Below are 22008 nucleotides of genomic sequence, written 5' to 3' on the forward strand. Positions count from 1 at the left end.
GGGTCCCCTGAAACAGTAGTTAGAGATGGATTTGAGCTACTATGTAGGTGCTGGGATCTCTCTGAAGAGCTCTTAACCAGTGAACCATTATCACTCAACATAAGCTCATGTCTGTAAGGTCCTATGGTGAGTTCCTTTTTAGGAATGGCAGCATCTTGTCAAGTTGGACTGTGATAATGAAGACGGATGCAGTCTACTGTGTGGCTGCACCCAAGGTTCCTCTGTTCCATTTTCATTTGGAATAGTGTCTCTTGGGATCATCCATCACTGCTACACCTCCACAGGAGATTGACAGTGGAAGAGACTTGGACCAAGTATCTTACGAGCCCTAGGTCCACTTTTGATTCGACCCTTCAGTCAGGGCATACTCTTTTACTAGTTTTTCATGCTACCAAAAATGTCTTAAAGTAGATGAACAAAGTGTCCACTTCTGAGCGTTTCCGTCTTACAGATGAGACAAGGCTGAGGGCTCCAGGGAGTGGCTGGAGGCCATTCTCTAGGAAATACTGACAACAGGCTCAGTCTAGTGCTGGGCCTGCTAATTACATGATTGGTTCTAGTGTAGTGATAGGACTCTTGGAGGATAATATACAAGCCCATGCTTATCAACATGCACAACTCAAGTGCATCTCTAGACCCCCTTCCTCAAATACCATTATGTAGCCCTGGGACTGCTGAGGCTGGGTTTGACTGTGTACTTCCTCCCGAGTGCACCAAAACCCCCAGCACCCAACTTCTACAACAGCAAAAAGCCGTACAGTGATGAGATGAAGCTGGTGTGCTGACAGGTTTCTTGTTTTAAAGGACTGCTCATTGTCCAGTTTAGGGCCTTTGTTTTCATACCCCCTACATTTCTAATCAGTCTCAACCTATCCACATATGTGAGCCAGTTTTTCCACTTTAGAAATGGTGGGGCACACCTTTAATCCCAGCTTTAGGAGGTGGAGGCAGGCAGATCTTACGCCAGTCTTCTGGGTGATTTCTAGGACAGCCAGGGCTAGAGAGAAAACCTGCCTTGAAACCAAGAGAGTGGGTTGGGAAGAGAATATATATACGTACACCACATAACTGGCCTCTCTCGTCCCACCCCTCACCACCTACACTGCTCAGCTTCAGAACCAGAGGGTAAGTCTCATATCCCACCTCAGCCTTAGCTCCTCCTCTCTAGAACTGCCCACTCCTTCTATGCTGCTTACAGCTCTTCTTCCCACCACTTCCAGCCACTGTGCCTTCTGCTCAGCCGTGGTCTGTGGAGTTGCTGTTAGCATGCGATGCTCTGAGAGCGGTCTGACCTCTGCCTTCAGATGTTGCAAGCTCCTGGAAGTTGTGATGCTTTTTACATTTGTTTGGATTTTTGACACAGGGTCTCTTTCTACATAGCTTTGGCTGTCCTGGAACTCTTTGTAGACCAGGCTGGGCACAAACTCACAGATTTGCCAGTCTCTGCGGCAGAGTTCAAAGCCAGCCTTGTCTAGAGTTCAGCTATTGAAGGTGGAAGCATTATGCCCAGCTTTCTTTTTCCTTCCTAGCCCTCTTAGAGAATGCCGCTTCAGAGAGCACAGGGAGATTATTGGTTTTGTTCTTTGTGCCACAGTACTGCACAGCAGGCATAACATTGTGAATAAACATTTTCGTTGTGACATGTACCATTTCCTTGGTACGACAATCCTAGGAACATTTAGTATGAAAAGGGTTTTGGTCTTTTTTGAGACAGGCTCTCATTATGTAGCCTTGGCTGTCTTGGAGCACAGAGATCTGCCTGCTTCTGCCTCCTGAATGTTGAGAATAAAAAGCATCTACTGCCATACATGGGTATAAAGTGCTTGTGTATTTTCCTTTTTCTTTTTTCTTTCTTTTTTTTTGGGGGGGGGGAGGGGAGCTGGGGACTGAACCCAGGGCCTTGTGTTTGCTAGGCAAGCGCTCTACCACTGAGTTAAATCCCCAACCCGCTTGTGTATTTTCAAAACCATTCTGAAAATGTAAAATAAGCAAATGTGGTAGGTGGATAACTGTCCTATGGAAAACACTACTGGGAATTAACTCAAACAATCCAGAGTAATTTAAGTCATGATATTCCTTTATTAGTGCTAGCTCCTTTTAATTTTTATCAGAGCTAAACAATTTAATATAAAAATGTCATTTCTTGTTCATACAGTATATAAAAAAGTATAGTGGTTTGGTTAGTTTTCAATAGTTTGCTTTTAGCCAGATGTCATATAAGTCTATGACTGTAACAAATGAGAACAGTATAAATAAGTTCTGTAGTATTTACACTTACACAGAAACTAGCCCAAATGGTGCCCAAGAAATTAACTTGAGAGTTAAAATGAAACTGATTCAACATTGAGACTTTAATGCTTTGTAAAGTTTCATATTATTTCTACACTAGCTTTGGCTATAATTCTGCATAGTTACTTATAAAGTGTTTCTGCATTTCACATCACAGTAGGAAGTTTTAGCCGTACAAAACAAACACTAGCTCAGAAAAGGCTCCATCCTCCCGAACCTAGTTTTTCTTTGTATCTGGCTTCTTGCTCTTGGGAACAAGGAACACGTTGCCATCTCTGGTCTGCTGCAGAGAGTACTCACTGGGAGAGTAAGGTTTCCCATCCTCATCACGTAACATGCTGAAGACTTCCAGATACAAAGTGCTGAGTTTTCTTTTCAGAAGATGGAGGTTTCTGTCGTTTTCTCCCTTTTCTCTGAGTAGTTTTTCTCTCTCGTCTTTTAAGTGGCCCAAGTCTTGCTCCAGCTCTACAATGTTTTCCAGCTTCCTTTTCCTACAGTTCTGAGCGGCAACTTTATTCTTCCCTCTCCTGCGTATATCTCGAATTAATGCAAGCTGAGCTTCGTTGAATTGCTCCTTGGACATCATTTCATTGAAGTCATCAACAGGGAGATTAATGATTTTTTCAACAGGGAATGGAATATGGAGAGCTTTTGCCCTAAGCTCATCTCTTGTGAGATGAGCCTCTAATCGGCTTGAATGTTTGTCTTTTGTGAATGGGACTTTTTGATGACCAGGACTCACAGGTACTTCTTTTTTTGTTGTATTTTCACACTGGGATTCGTGCACAGCAGCACTGTGCCCTTGAGCTGGCGACAGAGGCTGTACTGTATCCCCAGAAGAATGTGTTGGCTGTGCTTTAGGTCCATTCTGTTTGACACTTCCAGGGGCACTGTCTAGCTCTTCCATTTCCGAGTCACTGAACCCAGGCGGTGGGTCTCCGTAAATGGAAGACTCCACAGAGTGCTCTGGGGATGCTCGGCTGGGACTTGTGTTCAGCGAAATGCCGGAGTCAGAGTCATTGAACTCCACCGTGCCTTCAGTGTGCTTCTGGTTGAAAGCTTTACACAGGGACAGATCACAGCCCTCAATGGGCCCGCCCAGAAGTTCAGAGAGCGACTGACTAATGGCAGCAGAGGAAGGCATGCTGCCACCGCCACTGGGCTCTGCTAGGAAAGCAGAGTAAAATTCATCACCGAAATCTGTGTTCAAGGTGGGATTTGAGTCTAAGGAGTTCAGCTGGCTGGCATCATCCGTGGAGAGGATGCTACTAAAAGAATCCTCAAAACCATGAAGGAAATGTGGACTACAGCTGTCCACTTCTTTTTCCAGTGAGGGGATCGATGAGTAAAAATGGTAATTGCTGTCCATCTCTGTCAGTGTGGCCTCTGGGCTGGGGACAGTGGTAGTCTCAGCCTGCTGCTTGTTTTCCGTATTAAGACACTAGAAAAGAAGGTCACATTGAATGCTTTAGATCAGTTCCCCACTCCCAAATCCAAGGTCTTCTTTTCAATAATCCCGATAACTCCCATTTTCAACAGATAAGTATTTTATGGTTGTCAGAACTCTAAATTAGCTTTCAGTCTTAGAGTGAATTTGTCCTGAAATATTCAGTCTGATTAATTAAAAACTCTGTGTGTTAAGTGAGTTTGGGAAGCTCTCCTAAGTAATATAAATGCACCATCAGTTTCTTCCTTTGAGTAGGTAGCATGTCAATAATAAATAACCAGGATGACTAATTTAAAAGGCCCATAGAGGACAGCACACTCATCGAGCTCTCTCACCTGTAACTCGGGAATGGAAAATAGCTCCTGCCAAACTTGCTCCATGTCCTGCTGTATGCTGCTTAAATCAGTCATGGCCGTCTCCAGAGAGCTATCGAGTGACTGAGCCTGATCAGGGGTGGTGAAGACTGAGCTCTCAACGTGGCTGGGAATATCCAGGGCAAGCGACTGAAATGTAGGTGAAGAAACCTAAGATTGACAAGGTATTTACATGAGTGAGAGCAAAGACCTGTAGAACAGACAGCGGCAGGGGCTGCAGCTCTCAGGTTACTAATGGTTGCTTTTATAAAATGAAACATTTCTTCCCCCCCAATGTCTCCACATTTATCCACTATTATATCACTCCATGTGCTTAAAGGTAGACTTCAAAATGGATAAAAACATTCCTTACGACTTAATTTGTACCCATAATATTTAGCAAAGTGCTTCAAACAACAGATTAAGATTTTTAATCCAAGTACGGATTAATAGTTGCTCTTTACTAGACAAAATATTTTATATACCTATATCCATTTTTCCAGTTAAATTATTCTGATTCATGTTTCTAGCTATCCAGTAAAATGGACTTGTCGTTTAGTATTTAGCAGGTCTTATTTTTAAATGTTTTATAGATATCTGATACAGTTTATTTGATAATTTCTTTGATCAACTTTTTCCTTCTAAAATTTTCTTTTATTCTCTCAATTGGATACACATGAAAGGGACTAATTCCAGAAAAGACAGTTTTGCTATTAAGCAAACATTTTTATACCTCATGGTCATCTACAAATGGGAATGTCTCTGCCAAAAGCTGCATACAGTCTTCAAAGTACAAGGCATCTTGTTTGGGAATGTGGGCAACCTGGAGTAAGGGAAAGGCACAAAGGAACATCATTTGTTAAATGTTCTAAACCCAGGGGTCATGACTAGCATTAAGAGCTGTTCATAAAATAACCTATGAACTCATTTCAGAAATCAATTTGTTTTACAGATTCAAACCAGATCACTTGTGTTCAAATCATTAGTCCCTTTAATAAACTGTGCTAGGGGACCGAACCCAGGGCTCTGTGCTAGGCAATAAACTCCCTTCATTTTTGAGTGATCTAGGCAAATGATTTAACCCTTGTGAGCTTTAGTTGTTTATCAACATATAGCATGGGAATTGTACTTGACACAGCTACATCAGTTACTCATACAATTCAGGTCACGCCTGCCACAGCAGTGAACAATGCCCACTCCTCCTACCAACAGAACGTCTGCCATGGTCTCCTCCCTCCCAAGAGGATGATTCTGTAACTCACAAAGTATGCCCCATGATCTGTATTGTATCCTGATCATCGAAAGAATTCTCAAAGGAGCTCAGGTACTCAATTCATCGGGAAGCTAAGCTTGGGAACTTAATATCCTCACAAATGGCAGACCAAGAGCTCAAATCCGATGGTCTGCTTTCTCAGTCGAGTTTTCCTCAGACCCCACCAGAACCAAGTGTACCTGGGAGTAGCTGACAGATCCACTGGTGTCTGTCTGGATGTGCTGGGCTGGCTGAATTGGGAGGAATTCTCCGGTCTCTTCATCCAGTTGTAACTGAGCGAAAAAGGCCTTCTCCTGTTCCTTCTGGAGTTGCTCTTGTCTCTCCTTTTCGAGTTTTTTCTGTTTTTCCAGCTCATAATCCTTCTGTCGCTGACTAAAGTCAAACACTTCTCGACTTACCCCAAGATCTATGTCTTGCCTCCAAAGGATGTCAATCAAATCCATGTCCTATGTTTAAAACAGAAAAGGAAGGAGAAACTACGGTTAAGGTGGTCCACATGGGTTCATTCACTACATGCCATCACGGATGGGGGAGATACAAACTAACTGAACGAGTACAGATGGAGGAAGCTAGAAGACTGTTAGTCCATTCACTCAACACATACTTGCTAAAGCAACAGCATATATATAGCTACCCATTCCAATCAGTTTGGATCACTAATGACTGCAAAACAATAGAAATAGCCAAACTTATGCTTTTAAGAATTCCACGTCTCTCTCCTTTTAAAAGATTTATTATATATCCAACGTTCTGCCTGCATGTATGCCTGTAGGCAAGAAGAGGGCATCAGATCCCATTACAGATGGTTGTAAGCCACCATGTGGTTGCTGGGAATTGAACTCAGGACCTCTGGAAGAGAAGCTAGTGCTCTTAACCGCTGAGCCATCTCTCCAGCACATGCATGCACACACACCTACAGACACACCCTACCTCTTTAGAATAGAGATTACAGCAGATGCATGAGCCACTCATGGCTGCCACGAACGCTGTCTCAACAAACAAACACCCCAGAATAAAACCAATATCCAGGGTTTTTGCTTTGTTTTAGTTGAGACAGGGTTTCTCTGTGTAGTCCTGGCTGTCTTAGAACCTGATCCGCAGACCAGGCTGCCCTCAAACTCAAGAGATTCCCCTGCCTCCGCCTATGCCAGGATTAAAGGCATGTGCCACCATGGCCCAGGCAGGTTTTTGTTTTCTGAAACAGAATCATGTAGCCCAAGCCGGCCTTGAACGACTAACCCTCTGCTCTGTTGACCAAGTGCTGGGCTATACTACCACCACCACCTGCTTCCACTCCTAATTATGCACAAACGAGGACTGAAACGGTTTCTGTTGAACCACCTGTTCACATGTCTGACCCGAGCCCTGAAGGACTTGATGACAATTTCTAGGGACTTACCCTAAAATCATCAGTGCCAATCATGCCCAGAGTTGACTTCAACAACTGTTTTTTTCCTGTTTCCACCATATGATAATGCTTCAAAACTTCAGAAGGTGTTAACTATTCTTTCCAACCCCAGCACACAGACAGAGGGTTACCAAAGGAGACAAATTTCTTCACAAATATAAAATAAGCTAGTGTTAACAAATGTTCACTGATGGGAGATCTGCTATAAGCAAGACCAAACTTCAGGCCAATGTGTAACAATGAAATTGTGGACTCTGAATTAACACTAGACTAACTGAACATTATCCCAAAATCAATCATGAATGGGTCCTAATGAAGCTCCTAGGTCTTGCTTTGAGGCATGTTAACATGCACTTTTGTTGTCTTTGGATTTTAAGGGGGTCGAGACATACTCATAAACATGGAGTTTGGTGGTAGTTGGAATCTTGAGAGCAGTGAGTACCTCCATGTACTTTATATTAGCCACAGACCCATTCAGTCACCACTAAGTTTATTTTCCTATGATGACTTTCCCTCAACGTACATCCTAAGCCAGTCCAGTAGATCTTTGTTTTTTCATTTTCCATAATGTGGTCAGAAGAGACACCTTGGAGGATCCTTCTCAAGAACCAGGAAGGCTCAGCTCACCTGGAGTGGTTCTGAGCTGAAACAGTGGCTCCCCCAGCCTAGCATGCATTTCCAGCAGGAAGGCCACCAAGAGGTGTTTTCACCTGTTCTTTTTTTGTTCTTTAGGGCATATAGTCCAGGCTGATCACAAACCAAAAAAAATCTAGCCTTGACTCCATCTTCTCAGCTGCATCTCCCAGAGCTGGGATCACAGGTATATGCCACCCATACCTGGCTGACATCTAATTAATTGTTTCCAGTGGCTCAGGGGATATTCAGTATGATCACTGTGGCAAGCACACAGGCTTCAAAGGGTCCCAGAAGTTCTTCTTTGTACTTTCAGGTTTGTGCTACCAAGTGTGCAAAAGAAAACTGCTTTTTAAAACCTAGCAGTGCAGACCACACACTGCCCAAAGGACCCAGCACCTGTGTGAGGTTGTTCACAACTGCCTGTAACTCCAGCTCAAAGAAATCTGACACCTCTAGCTTCTACACGCCACACACACACACACACACACACACACACACACACACACACACACACGCCCTTAAAGTAAGTTTTAGAAAGTAAAGCAAAGTTGATTTTAAGCATCTTTTATACTTTGGATTCCTAAACAGCACACATTTCCCATCAAGCTCGGGCTGACCCTGCTTGGCATCAAAACTGATAGCCCATGTTCACAGTGATGCTCATAGGCCTGAATGCAGACATTCTGATCTGAACGTAGGGAGTTTCTTCTTGTGCCTAACACATTTTGTTATTTTAGATTTCCACACAAGTTTCAGAAGGAAAATGTCTGAAATTTGATTTTTCCCCCTTTTATGACAGACAGGTTTCATACTGCTCACTGCAATCCTCCTGCCCCAGATTTTCAAAACTAGGATTACAAGTGTGTGACACGATGACCTAGCTTCAGATACTGTATGAAAGAGTCAAAGCATTACACTGGAAAGAAATATACAGAAGTCTGTTAACCCAAAGCACTGCCTGGGAGGCCCATATCACAAGTGCTATTTTCTGTAATGAACAAAGCACTCAGCATTTCCTGTGAGGAACCTTGTGACTGGCGCATGACTTATACCACAAAGTCCTATCCCTGACCCACTGCTCTGTGAGACCGGAAGGAACATCATCTAAGAGGAAATACTAGGGTGGAGCCTTAACAAGCGAGAACACGACAGCAGACAGAGGGAAGAGAAGTGTCTGAGGAGACCTTCCACTATTCACAGCCAAAGCTTTGAAGAGCAGCTAGCTGTCTGACCCCCACCTTGTGGGTCCCCCAGAAGGGAAGGCCACACAATCAGTCTGGGAAGGAAACTGAAAGCAGGGAACCGCTAGCGCAGCATTCCAACAGGTATCTTCTTAGACTGGAAAAAGCTGCCCAAGGGTAATCTAAGTGCCAGGGTAAGCCTTGTGACGTATGGGGCAAACACTGCCTGCCACTTATGGATTCCTGGGTGTGTTCCAAATTCTGCTGCAAACTTAGCTTATGCAAGAGACAGTAAGAAGCAAAATGTTGGACAAGTCACATCCAATTGCCATCTACTCTAACAAAAAGTTATATTCAAAATGTGGAGTACTTATTTGCTGTCTGGGTAATCCATTACAGGCCTCATAAAATGGTACAGTTTGACAACAAATTCATGCCATTTTGAAATAAACATCTCTGCACAAGGATAAACAGTGACCTTGAACAATGAAGTCACATGTGTTTTAAGCCAATCTTAGTCCTTTGAACAAACATTTAGCAGAAGATTTTAAAACAATCCCACCCAACACTAAAGCTATTTAATAAACTGAGAACTTGGCATATTATTGAAATTAAAATTGTATCTTAAAATAAGATTTTTATTACTTTGTATTGGGGTGGCAGCAGGATGCAGGGGGAACCAGACACAACATGTGCCACAGAGAATGAATAGCAGTCAGAGGACAGCTTGCAGAGCCTTTTCTCTCTCTCTACCATGGGGTCCTAGGTAGGCACTAAGGCTACCAGGTTGGGAGCAGGTACCTTTACCCACAATGCCCTCTTTCCATCACCACAAAAACAGTAGCTCAACAAGCTGTTAAAAATAATAAACTGTACTTGTCATTTAGCACAGAATAAAATACTGGTCTTTGTTTCTAACTTTAAAGTAAAGATTGTTCTCCTCCACCCCCACCCCTTTATTGAGACAGGATCTCACTATGGAGGCCAGGCTGACCTCATCACCCTCCTCACTCACCCTCCTAAATGCTGGGGTTACACACAGGCATAAACATACTCCGAAATACCGACCTTAGTTTAGCCTCTGTTTCTCTGCACCCTCTTCTTCATGCACACATTAGTTACTAGAACGTCTAGAGTGAGAGAAACACTTGGCTACACTGTCCTAACATATATCTCATTATGATATCCTGTGAACATATATATTATTCACCTAGAAGGTAAATCTGGTTTAGCTTCCCCCTTAATAGACAATGCCCAAATTTTTTTAAATAAAACTGGATATGTTCTACAGTCTGAAAGTCATCCAGGAGAGAGCTGTCAGATTCTGTAAGGGCAATGAGGGAACGCACAAATCTTTTTTTTTTTCTCTTTTTTTCGGAGCTGGGGACCGAACCCAGGGCCTTGCAAGCGCAAGCGCTCTACCACTGAGCCAAATCCCCAACCCTGGGAACGCACAAATCTTAACAGAGTAACAGCTGCACAATCATTTACAAGGTCCTACTCTGTGGTCAAACTGCCTAATAAAGTCTTTATTTATTAATACTTGTAGTATTACTTGTAGTAATAAATAACTCCAGACAGATTTTTTTAAATCTATCTTATGATTGTTACATTTCTAAATAGTTACCCATTTACTTCTCTAAGTTTCCTGTCCCATACTACATTACACGGTGGACAATGTAATGTCATCTGCTTTTCTACACAGACCACAGAGGCAGAAGACACCCACAGTTCACTGCAGTCAGCCCCACACCGAGCTCTTTTGGGTCTCAGGTTAATTTTCTAATTCTTTCTGTTATTACTGTGGAATAGGTTAGAATAATTAACTACAGAATAGTGTGGGTTCAAAGAGGGCCTACAGCCATCTAAATCAGGTACAAATACTGCTGTTTGTGTCTGTTACCTCAGCAACAGTGGAAAGAACTGGTTAAACAACTCAGAGATATACTTGGCAGACTTTTACACTCAACACCAACCCAAGTTTTCCTCCTACAGAAATCCTCATAGTCAAAAACTAGAGATTTTCACCACATAAAAATTCCCAAATTCATACCAAATACAAACCACCCAGCAAAGTTAAAGCGTTTGATCACAAATGTACCGTTCACTCCCTAGGCTGTGGAGACTCCTCCACTTTGTTTAGGCTAGAAAGTGGTCTGCTTCCTCAGCCTGGCAGGTTACCAGGCACCATGCACACACACTTTCATGGGCTGCTTCCTGTTCTCAAGCAAGCTTCTTAGCAATGACTCACTCAGTCTAAGAACTGTGATCCGGCCAGCTTACTGGAACTCTCATCCACTACGCAGTCCATAACCTGCAATGCATGATGCAAGACAGCGCAAGGCTGGGAAGTGAAGGCAGTCAGAACCCCGACTTTCTCCAGAGGCATTATCTGTAATGTGGTCAAAATGAAATCACAAAGGACATTCACTTTCCAAACACTGGGTAACCCCCTACCTGTTGGAGAAACCACCGAGCTCTGTCTGACTTCTCCACAAGAAGTTTCACGGTTGGCTTTCAAGAGTTACAATCTGGCTGTGCTGGTGCAGGGCAGGGCTAGGGTTGATAAGAGGTTACAAAGGGTGGCCCCAACACTGCCAGGAGAACAGCAATCTTTAGGATATAGTTGTCTAAATCTCCCCATTCTGAGTGAGCAAGCCCCCCAGATAAAGTACTTGGTGAACATTCTTCAGTTACTGTTAGAACGCCATGCACTCATCATTACCAAAAGAACCTTTGGGAACACTGTCTCCATCCTCCTAATCTACTTCACCGAGTGGAAACAAACCAGGAGACTCCAGGCAGCTCAGTGCCTTGCTGTCTCCACCCTTGACCTCTCTGACCTGGTCAGCTCAAGGAGGAGGGCCTCAAATCAAGAGGTTCTTCACAGAAACTGCTGGTGCTTCTCAATGCTTCAAGCTTCTTTATCCTCTTTTAGGGTCCCCAAACTAAAGTATTTAGTTCAGTATTCAAGGTCATTTTTAGATCTAAGCAACTAACAATTAGCTAAAAATAGCCAACAATCACAGACAGCCAACCTAGGCTGAAGGATAGGTAAAAACTGTTGCAGTCTGACAAAGACCCTGGATCTTGAGACATGGCTATGTTGGTATCAGTGGTGCCGAGGGATTTTCTATATGAATATAATGTAATGAATTATATTTAGATCATAGAGAACACTTAAAAAGTTTTTTTTTTTTAATGAACCACAAGCACTTTTAGGGTACTTCCCAAAGGCTCTGCTAACTTTTTTAAACTGTGAACTTTTTTAAAGTATGATTCCCCCCCTACCCCCAGACAAGGTTGTTTGGTGTTACCCTGGCTGTCCTTGAACTTGGGAGATCTACCTGCCTGTGCCTCCTGATTGCTGAAGCCAGCAAGAGCAAGCAATATTACAGTAATATGCACTGTTGGCTAAAACTCTGGTCAAAAAGTGGTAGTTAGAAAAGTGGCAGTCAAGAACAAGGTTAGAGTGTAGTCTAAGTAGATCGCTGGTCTATCTACCATCTACATCCACACAGGTCACATCCATGGTGTCAGAAACAGTGCAAGGTGCCAGGGATGCAAGGATAAATAAGCAGTCCCTGTTAGGAGACATCACGAGCAGCATTAAGGACCTCTGGCAGCACAGAGAAGAGCCACTAAATCTGCAGAGACACAACAGAAGCAGTAACTGCCGCCACGTACAACTCTCATGAACACCATGACAAGGGTAAGTCTGGACTCCCGAAGTCCGACTCAGTGAGTGAAAGCAACAGGTGTCAGGCATGGCCGAGCACACCTGTAATCAGTGCTCAGGCGGCTGCAGCAGGGACGCTGAGTTCACGAACCAGGGCTCAAAACAAAACAAGCAATAAGGCATACAGTCAACCCAGCCCCAACCATGTGTTCTTGGTCTTCCTGCTTGACAGTGGCAGTGTTTTCCCTTGTTCTCAACTGTGCGCACCCCCACCCCCAAGCTTCAATTCCCTAGCTCAGGGAAAACTATCATCCCTGGAGCCTTCCTCCTTACATCTGGACTTTTTGGTACATGGGACTCAGATCACATGGGAACCAGTGTTTATGCCACACAGTCATGGAATGCCTACTACTGAAAGGGCTGCTGGAATCACTTAGATAGTTCTCTCGTCCTGCAAAGGAGAGGTAACTTGCCCCCCAAGGGCAGAGGGCAAGGAATTTTAAAACTACCTCTAGACTACTTCTCTATCATTTTCTACCATGCTAACAGAGGAAAAAGGATGTACCTCTATTTCACTCTCCCTTTTCAATGAGCTCTGGCCCTGAGCCCCCAGACAAGGCTTCTCTAACTGCCCTGGAACTCAGTCAGTAGACTAGGTTGGCCTCAAGTACTGGGAACCACCACACCTGACTGCTTTTAAAAACCTTTCCATGTTTTTGTGTGTGGGTGCATATGCCAAACACATGGGAGTAGAGGCCAGAGGAAGGTGTCCTCATCATCTGGTCTTACCACTTTGAGGCAGGGTCCCTCCTTGAATCTGGGGTTCATGTTTTTTTTGAAAGTCAGGCTAGCAGCCAGCAAGCTCTAATAATCCTGCCCCCAAGACCCTTGGGTTACAGGCATGCACGAGACCTTGCCTGTTTGTTATGTGAGTGCTGGATTCCCAACTCAGTCCTCATAACTGTGCAGCAATCACTCAATCACTGAGCTAGCTCTCCTGTCGCTAGGTTCAGTTTACAGAATGGTGAGATGGCTCAGCCGTTAAGAGTACTCAGTTTTGTTTTAAATTTAATTTATTTATGATGAGTGTTCTGTGTGCACATATGGTGCATGCCAGGAGAGGGCATCAGATCCCATTATAGATGGTTGTGAGCCACCATGTGGTGGCTGGGAACTGAGCTCAGGACCTCTGGAAGCACTCTTAACTGCTGAACCATCTCTCCAGCCCCAATAATCTCACCTGAGTCTATGCTCAGCCACACTCTAGTCAAGCTCCTGTTCAGCTGCCTGCCATCCACAGGGATAAAATCCAGAGGATGAAGTAAGTGTACAAAGGTAAGAGTAGGTGGGGGAAGTCTTATCGGCAGCAACACTCCAGCACAGCAAGCACAACCAAGCCTCAGACTGCTGAGGACAAGACACAGAAGAAAGGAGACAAGTCCAGCCAGGCTGGCCCATCACTGGCTCTTTAAAGTCTAGGAAAAGATTCCTTCTAAGACTGTGTCTGTCTGTTGGCCATTGACTGACACTTAGAACATGATGCAACTGACTGTAAAGAAAGCTAACAGTGATTTAGGAGCTCACAGCCAACTCCAGGGCTATAAATTAGTAATCTGAGGCTCAAGATGCTAAGTGGACAACTGATGACAGGCTTTTTGTGACTGAGCAGAACACAAGAGAGTACATCTATCTGGTCCACTAAACACACATTTCATATAGACTTTCTCATTACAATTCCTTAAAATCCTTTTAAATTTACTTTATATGTGTTTTGTTTACATGATTTCATCATGTACATGCCTGATATGCCTGCTGCGGTCAGAAGAGGGTGTCATATCCCATATCCTCTGGAACTGGAGTTATGGATGGTCATGAGCCACTGTGTGGATATTATGACTCAAACACAGGTCCTCTCCAAGAGCAGCCTGTGCTCTTAATTGTTTAGTCATTTCTCCAGCCCCTGGATTACAGTTTCTTCTACTAAGAAAAATCACAAACTTCTATGCACCTCTCTGAACACCGACACTGATAATACTGTTGCCAGGTGCACTAACACATACCCCATCATCCTGCACGCAGAATGCAGGGGCAGAAAGAAGTACTGCTGTTAAACTGGAAGCCAGGGCTGGAGAGATGGCTCAGCGGTTAAGAGCACTGACTGCTCTTCCAGAGGTCCTGAGTTCAATTCCCAGCAACCACATGGTGGCTCACAACCATCTGTAACGGGATCTGATGCCCTCTTCTGGTGTGTCTGAAGACAGCAACAGTGTACTCACATATATAAAATAAATAAAACAAATCTTTAAACTGGAAGCCAGCCTGAGCTACAAGGCAAAACCCAGTCCAAGCAAAGTAGGACAAAAGCAAAAGCCAAAAACAAAACAAAAACAAACAAAAACCCCAAATAACAAAAACCTGCTGTGTGGAACTTGGCTGTGAGGCTAAATTAACATCCTATAAAACCCTGTTAACAGAAACCCAGCTGACATCTGACGAGATAAGGCCTCCAGGGACCCTGAACCCTTCCATAGAGACATGCCTTCCTCACCAGCAGTTCTGAATAGCATGCTTTAATACAGAAGAGCTTCCAGCCCTCAGCCCCTGCCACAGCCTACCTAGAGCTGACCTCTAGGGTAACCTGACCACAAACAAACAGCCTGAAACAAATGTGGATCAAAAAGGACATCGTAGGCCACATACCCACTAAAGCAACACAAAGCTGACTGTTCGTCCTCTAACCTCCCAAGACTGGGCAATTGGGCAATAGTCCTTGTCCACCCCTTGAGAAAGACAATTCTTGGGCACTGGCTCTGACATTCAAGTAACTGAAGGTCACAAAACATTCACTTGTATCTGTATGTCATGTGATTCCTATCCCTCTGTGTAAAGGTCATGTGAGAGAAAGAAGACACGAGGACGGGGAACAGTCACAGACGGAAGATACATGGACTGTGTCTGCAGCTCAAGCTGCCGGCCACCTCCATACCTGAGGGTTCTGGTCACAGATATCAAGTCAGGCCTGAGAAATCAGAACGACACAAAAAGGCCTAAACTTTTAAGTGATCTCAGAACTCTATCTAAACACTCAGTCAAATTCTTTGTCTTTTCTCTTAACAAAAAACTATGGGTTTGGTTTAAAAGTTTTTTTGTTTTAAATTCATGTCTTTGAGTTGGGCATAGTGGCATCCCCTGCTCAAAACCTTTAATTCTAGCACTCAGTAGGCAAAAACAGGTTGATCTCTGAGTTTGAAGCCAGCATGGTCTACAGAGTTTGTTTCAGGACAGCCAAGTCTACTCAGGGAAACCCTGTCTCAAAAAGCCAAAATAAAGCATCTCTGGCTTTGGGAGGAAAAGACTTAAGTTCGAAGGGGAAAATCAGTATGGAGTTCCAACATGAATGATCACACAAAGTACGGGAATATGAACATTAGTGTTCGTGGGAGTGTTACTACATTGCTCAGGAATAACATACAGCAAACACCCACTGAACACACTCTTTCCACTGGTGGGCAGACAGCAGCCACATTCCTTTCTACCCGCAATACTGTCTTCTCTGTGTCGGATTTTCTGTTTGTAACAGGAAGAAGATGAAGCTCTAGTCTACTGTGTAGCCAAGTCCACTGTAACAATGACCAGGGCACAATCAATTTATAAACACGTTCAGATGCTTTCTGCACCTGTAAGAGGGTGGGGTTGAATTAGAAGATTTCTAAAACCTTTAAGTGTTTCTGATTTTATAATGTCTGAATTACAACTGAAAATACATTTTAATGTAAAAATGCACACTAATTTTAGATTACAGTATGCTCTAAAGGAACTCTATGAGAAATATAATGTAGTGATATTGTTTGCAGCTCAGACGCAATAACAAAACACAGAGAATTCAATTTGAACAATGTATTGAACCCAATTTGGTCCAACGGTATTTTAACATGCTAACAGGAATGGCTGTGATGTTAAAGGTGACAAGTGTACTGAAGCACACAATAATCTTACCTAACAAGACAGCATGCAGCGTTGTCCTACAACAGCATGACCAGGAGCTCCAAGCCCCAATTCCTGAACTACGGAGGGCTGCTTACGGCATACTAAACAGAGTTAGCTTCCGCTCTTCGTAAATGTCAAGTTCATTAAAACTAAAGTTCCAGCCTCTTGGTTTCACTCATCACATTTGACGACTGCAAGGTGGCTCCGGGCTGAGGCAGCGCAGCCCTGGAGTGGCTCCACTGTAAGCCCATGCACTCCTCAGGAGTCCTCTAAGCAGATGCTTCTGTGCGGCTAACAACATCCTGAGGCTACAACTGTGGACATTAGCCCTTCCGAACTGCCCTAGGTGTTAGCAATTATCTCACAGAGCTGGTGGGACTCTGAATCACAAGGAGGGCTCTCAATGACCTACTCAATCGCTTTTTATGTTATTCCGTAATAGCGTAATTTACAAATGAGATGATTACCATGGTTACTAAACACATCGTGTAAAGAACAGACAGAAATTAAGGGACTCTGTGCTTCCAATAAACATAAATTAACCCTGAGCTTGGAAATTATACTTCAACTACTTTCATATGTATATATCTGAAAATGCATCATGGTACTCACCATTGTTGCTGACTGCTACAAAGCCATTTGGGTCTATTAAGAAGTATTATTAGGGGGCTGGGGATTTAGCTCAGTGGTAGAGCGCTTATCTAGGAAGCGCAAGGCCCTGGGTTCGGTCCCCAGCTCCGAAAAAAAGAACCCAAAAAAAAAAAAAGTATTATTAGGGACGTAACCAGTGGGGAAGAGCACTCACTGCTCTTACAGATAAGCTGGGTTCTGTTCACAGAACCTATATGGCAACTCACAACTGTCTGTGCCTCCACTCCCCAGGAATCTGATACTTTCTTCTGGACTCTGAAGGCATCAGGCACACGTGTGGTACTCAGAAACACATACAGCCAAACACTCGTGATATATAGTATATCACTATATAGTTGGGCAAGACGTTGGTCACACTGGGTTTTGAGGATGGAAGGTTATAATGTGGACAGTCTAAGTCCAGAAAGAGTAGACATTATACTGCAACAGTCAAGTCTACTCAGGGAAACCCTGTCTCAAAAAGCCAAAACAAAGCATCTCTGGTTTTGGGAGGAAAAGATTTAAGTTCGAAGGGGAAAACCAATATGGAAGTTCCAACATGAATGATCACACAAAGTACGGGAATATGAACATTAGTGTCCATGGGAGTGTTACTACATTGCTCAGGAACTGATCACATACTTTCTACGTGCTCAAAAAACTTGTTCCAAAACTTGTACCGCCTCGTCTGGATGCACAGCAATCCACCAAGCGGGCAGTAAGTCACCGTCATTCTGGAGTAAGGAAATGGAAGCACAACCAGCTTTAGTACTTTTGCCAGCAAACACCCAACACTTTGTGACAGTGAGAGCCACAGCAGGCACAGTGACCTTGCAGAGCTCGAGTTCTCACCCACTCTAGAACAAGGCTTCTACTCCTCAGCCCCGCTTTGGGGAGGCTGCTTGAAAAATGGACAGCACACTACAGCTCGGAAAGACCTGAGCAACCTTGCTGTTCACCGTGTAGGTGATGTCATTCCTCTACCCTCACAGTGGGTTTGAATTCAGCAGAAAGGCAAGGCCACGCCAGTCCTCAGAATGATCTTTCATATTAAAAAGGCGTGGAAGTGCATCTTTAAAGTATAAAGGACAAGCTGGGGTGTGGCAGCAACACTATTAATAAAGCTATCTCCTGAAGCAAATGCCAGTGACTGTGAAAGCAGCTACTCTTTCTGGGTTTAGCCACTGCAGGAAAAATAGAAGGTGAGGCCATAACTTGTTTATGTACCCAGCACCTGCATGGCAACAAATGCCTTTCAGCTGTGCCATCGCTCTTCCGGTCCCAGGAGGTTTTTCTTTTCTTCACTGCTCAGCTAACTTTAAAAGTCAAAGTTATTTTGGAAGAGATATTATAAAACAATACTTTAAAACCTTGAAAGAAGGGGTGGGGGTGAGGAGAGGACAAGGTTGGCTCGGTTTGCGTTTGGATTTAGCCTTCCTCCAAACTCATTATCCAGCTGTAATGACAGGACCCTAGGTTCCTAGGCCTGAATCCCTGAGTAAAAAACTTTTGTGCAAGTGAAGAGACAGATCTGAAAGTCATTCTATTCCATGGCTTATCGACCCGCTTAATGACAAGGGATTCAGCAACAGGTTGGAGGGTCCCCAGGGGAACTTGGGCAGTGTATGTGGCCTTTGTGGGCTGAGATTCACAAAAGGCCTGGGCCAGGAGGCTCCAGTTTCCAAGCAGGTGGCATATAATAAGGTTGGGGAATGCGTAAGAAAGGCCACACAAAAATAGGATGTTTATGGCAAAGAAAACCACGGAGCAGAAGTCTAAGCTCTGGTGAGGCTACAAATGGAGGAGGACTTTTGTTTACAACTGGCCAATGGAAACCTCCCATTGCTACCCATCCAAATTCTCCCCAGCATGACAACTGCAAGTACCACTTGTTGAATATCTGTGTGCTTGTTTTACTGATATACATCACAGACCAAATCTACAATAAAAAAATAATAAAACCCACTGCAACAATCTATCTCTAAGGCCTCCCACGAGGCCTCAGTTCTTTGCTGAAAGAGAGCTCCTTCCATCGCAAGTGCGATAGGATTGTGCCCAACAACAGTATTTTGTCATAGCACACAGTGCCATGCCTGATGGCGAAAGACACTGCAGCTCAGGTCAGAATTCTGTCTGTTTCATTCTTCCTTTGGTGAATAGTAATAGTCAGTATGACTGGAAGCCAAGGAAGGATTGCTACAGACAACACACTGACCTCAGAAGGGCCAAAAGAGGTACTCCCCCTTCATGCCATTTCAGAAAAGAAAAGAACATATTCTGAAAGCAAAGGACCAAGTCTCACTGGGGTCCCCTGACCCTCATCAATGGCACTGAGCATACTGGCAGGGGAGTTCCTACCAGAGCACTCCAACATAGGCCCTGTGTGGCCAAGCACAGCTGATTTTGTGCTGTAACCTATGCAGAAAATCTACTCTCTTTTAAAAGTTTTATTTTTGGGGGGTGAGGAGGAGGAATTGAGACAGGGTCTCATATAGCTCAAGCTAGAGTCAAACATGCTCTGTAGCTCTGGCTAGCCTTGACCTCCTGTGTGCTGAGAAGGTACAACCCAGCTGCAATCAGAGATCCTCAATACATGGGCTGGTGGCAAACAAGCCCAGTCATGAGAAGAACATTCACGTGTACTGTACAGCAGGGGCCTCTCACTATCCCCTGCAGCCTCTAACCTGCCCATCTTCTGACTCACCACAGGGCCTGCTTGTCCACAGCCAATCCAGGTACGCTACCCTTTCTAAAACCTTCCAAAACTTCCAGGCGCTCTGTGATCCAGATACAGTGTAATTAACAACACAGGTGAACTGGAGCCCTCCCCCAAGTTAACCTTCCCTGCACCTTCGATGCTGAAGTCTTGCTCACACTTGCTCTCTTCCCCGGTTTTCCTAAAGGGCTTCTAAGCTAAAAACAAATGAAATCTATAGGCTAGAAAGTCAAAAGCCCAGTGAAAATGCTACCTTCTTCTAGATATCCTAAGAACACAAGCTACAAAGGGTAGGTAAGAGACTCCCTTTCAACCGCAACTATTCAACCACAAAGCATCATAAGAATCTGTACCCACAAAGGACAGACTGCATTAATGGAATTACACTAATTACCATATAATTACCATAACCTGCAATTCAGGAGTACCAAGAGCCAAAGGGTTAGAGTAATTAGAAAGGGCAATTTCAGAAACTCACATCCTTGAAGAACAACTGCTGTACTATCTCCAAGATTAGAACAGATCTTCATGCCATGCAAGTCTGGATGTAGACCTCATAAATATTTGTGAAATGAGTAAGAACACATTATTTAGTTTCAGAATCCAGTATTTTTACTGTAAACCATAGGTATCTGAAGTTATAGCTCAAAGTAACAAAGCAACAAAGGCACATTTTTCATATGATTTATGACCAAATACCAGTTGCAAAAAATTATTTAGCTCCATTCCTCTATCAATACTTGGACATCACTGAATACAAGAATAAGTATTGTGGGGTTGGGGATTTAGCTCAGTGGTAGAGCGCTTGCCTAGGAAGCGCAAGGCCCTGGGTTCGGTCCCCAGCTCCAAAAAAAAGAACAAAAAAAAAAAAAAAAAAAAAAAGAAAAAAGAATAAGTATTGTATCTCAAGGATATTGGCACACTCAAGATAAAAACCTCTTATAGGAAGAGTGGGGGAAGTTGCTAGACATCAAGCCTTGGGCCTGGTGCATAGTAGGCAAGTGCTCTACTATTCCCAAGCTAGACTTCCAGCCTTAATTCTGGTTTTTAAGAGAACAAATACGACTATATCTTGAAATGTTCACAAAAAGAATTCTGTGATCTGGATGCTGGGTGCAGACCTGGAAGCTCAGCATTCAGGAGGAGGCCAAGTGACTCTGTGCGCCTTAGGCTGGCCTGGACTTCACAGTGTTCAAGGCTAACTCTGCCACATAGCGTCTGTTTAAAAAGCAAGAGTCAGATGTTTGCAATGCAGGAGGCAGTAAAAAACTAATTAATCCATCAATCTAACTGCTGACTAGGTGTATTTTCTTCATGACATAAGCTGTTCCCCTCATGATGGTCAGAAAAGATGAATTTGCACCCAGACGCTAGCTTCTTTTAAAGCACTAGGCTATTCCCTAGGCATCACAACTTAGCCAGCCACTCACCACTTTCCGCACTCTCACCTCATTGTTCAGACTTCTTCAGGTGAAGAGAACACGAGGAGAAACAAACATGGAGTGGTTTTTAAGTCTGCCCTCAAATACACTAGACAAGAATTATATTGAATCATCTTTTTAGGGCCAACTCCTGGCAGCTATAGGCTCCTGTGTCAGTGTTCCAACACACCAGGCAACACTGCCCTTGGTGGGAAAGGGGGTCTGGGCAAGTTACTCTAAAGTCAAGCAAATATCGGCCTCTAGGGCTGTCGCCTGTCCGTGAGCTCCTCTCCGTGAGCTCCTCTCCCTTTGCCTCCATTACACACAGTTCACCAAGGAGATGGGGGGGGTCCCCTACAAACAAGACAGTAATTATCCTTCAGTGTTCTGCAGCCAGGAGTCTTGTATGGGAAGCAAGGGGTGGGGCCTTCTGGTACCACAGGCCTGCTCTCCATGGAGAAGCTGGGCACAGGAGCACACAGTGCCCCTTTGGCAGGAACTCTCTAGCACTCTGCACAGAGTCCTTCATTCTCCAGCAGCTAACAAAAGAAGACCCTTTCACTTTCAGAGAAAGACTGAAGAAAGGGTGAGGTGGTAACCCAGAAGCCAGAGCAGGGATCACGGAAATCTGTGTTCCCTGTACTGTCACATGCAAACTGTGATCCTGAAAAGTAGTTTAACCACTCCCAGTAGCTTTTGTCAACTATAACAGGATATCCACACAGACTTAGTACTGTTGTGTGATGTGTGCATGTGGAGGTTAAGGATAGCTTTGTGGAGTTAGTTCTCTCCCTCCACCTTTACATGGGTTTGAGAAGTTGAACTCAAGATGTCAGGTTTAACAAGTGCTGTACAAACTAAGCCATCTTCCCAGTTCCTTTTGTTAATAGTAAATAGCAGAACGTGTCTTGGGCCTGCTACTAGCAGAACTTCAGCAACTTGTCCTACAAACTGCCAGTGCTATAGTCTAGTTGGCCCTCCAAATCCA

At 44.0% G+C, this 22008-nt stretch overlaps 1 protein-coding gene across 6 annotated transcripts in view; it reads right to left on the reverse strand.

Moving 5' to 3' along the window:
- Positions 1 to 2056: 2056 nt before the first annotated feature.
- The window catches only part of Nfe2l2 (NFE2 like bZIP transcription factor 2), a 29637-nt gene continuing 9685 nt past the window's right edge, over positions 2057 to 22008 (reverse strand). For 2 of the 6 annotated variants that reach the window (XM_063284652.1, XM_063284653.1), the window contains 4 exons: positions 5542 to 5808; positions 4823 to 4912; positions 4072 to 4239; positions 2060 to 3730 (listed from right to left, as the gene is read on the reverse strand). In XM_063284652.1, coding sequence (XP_063140722.1) covers positions 2507 to 3730; positions 4072 to 4239; positions 4823 to 4912; positions 5542 to 5808 — 1749 coding nt within the window. In that variant the 3' untranslated portion in view covers positions 2060 to 2506. Of the gene's footprint in view, positions 3731 to 4071; positions 4261 to 4822; positions 4913 to 5541; positions 5809 to 22008 lie in introns of all 6 variants that reach the window. The other 4 variants (XM_063284651.1, XM_006234398.5, NM_031789.3 and 1 more) reach the window with 3 other exon arrangements.

The sequence above is a fragment of the Rattus norvegicus genome, chromosome 3, assembly GCF_036323735.1.
Source record: "Rattus norvegicus strain BN/NHsdMcwi chromosome 3, GRCr8, whole genome shotgun sequence".
Taxonomy (NCBI): domain Eukaryota; kingdom Metazoa; phylum Chordata; class Mammalia; order Rodentia; family Muridae; genus Rattus; species Rattus norvegicus.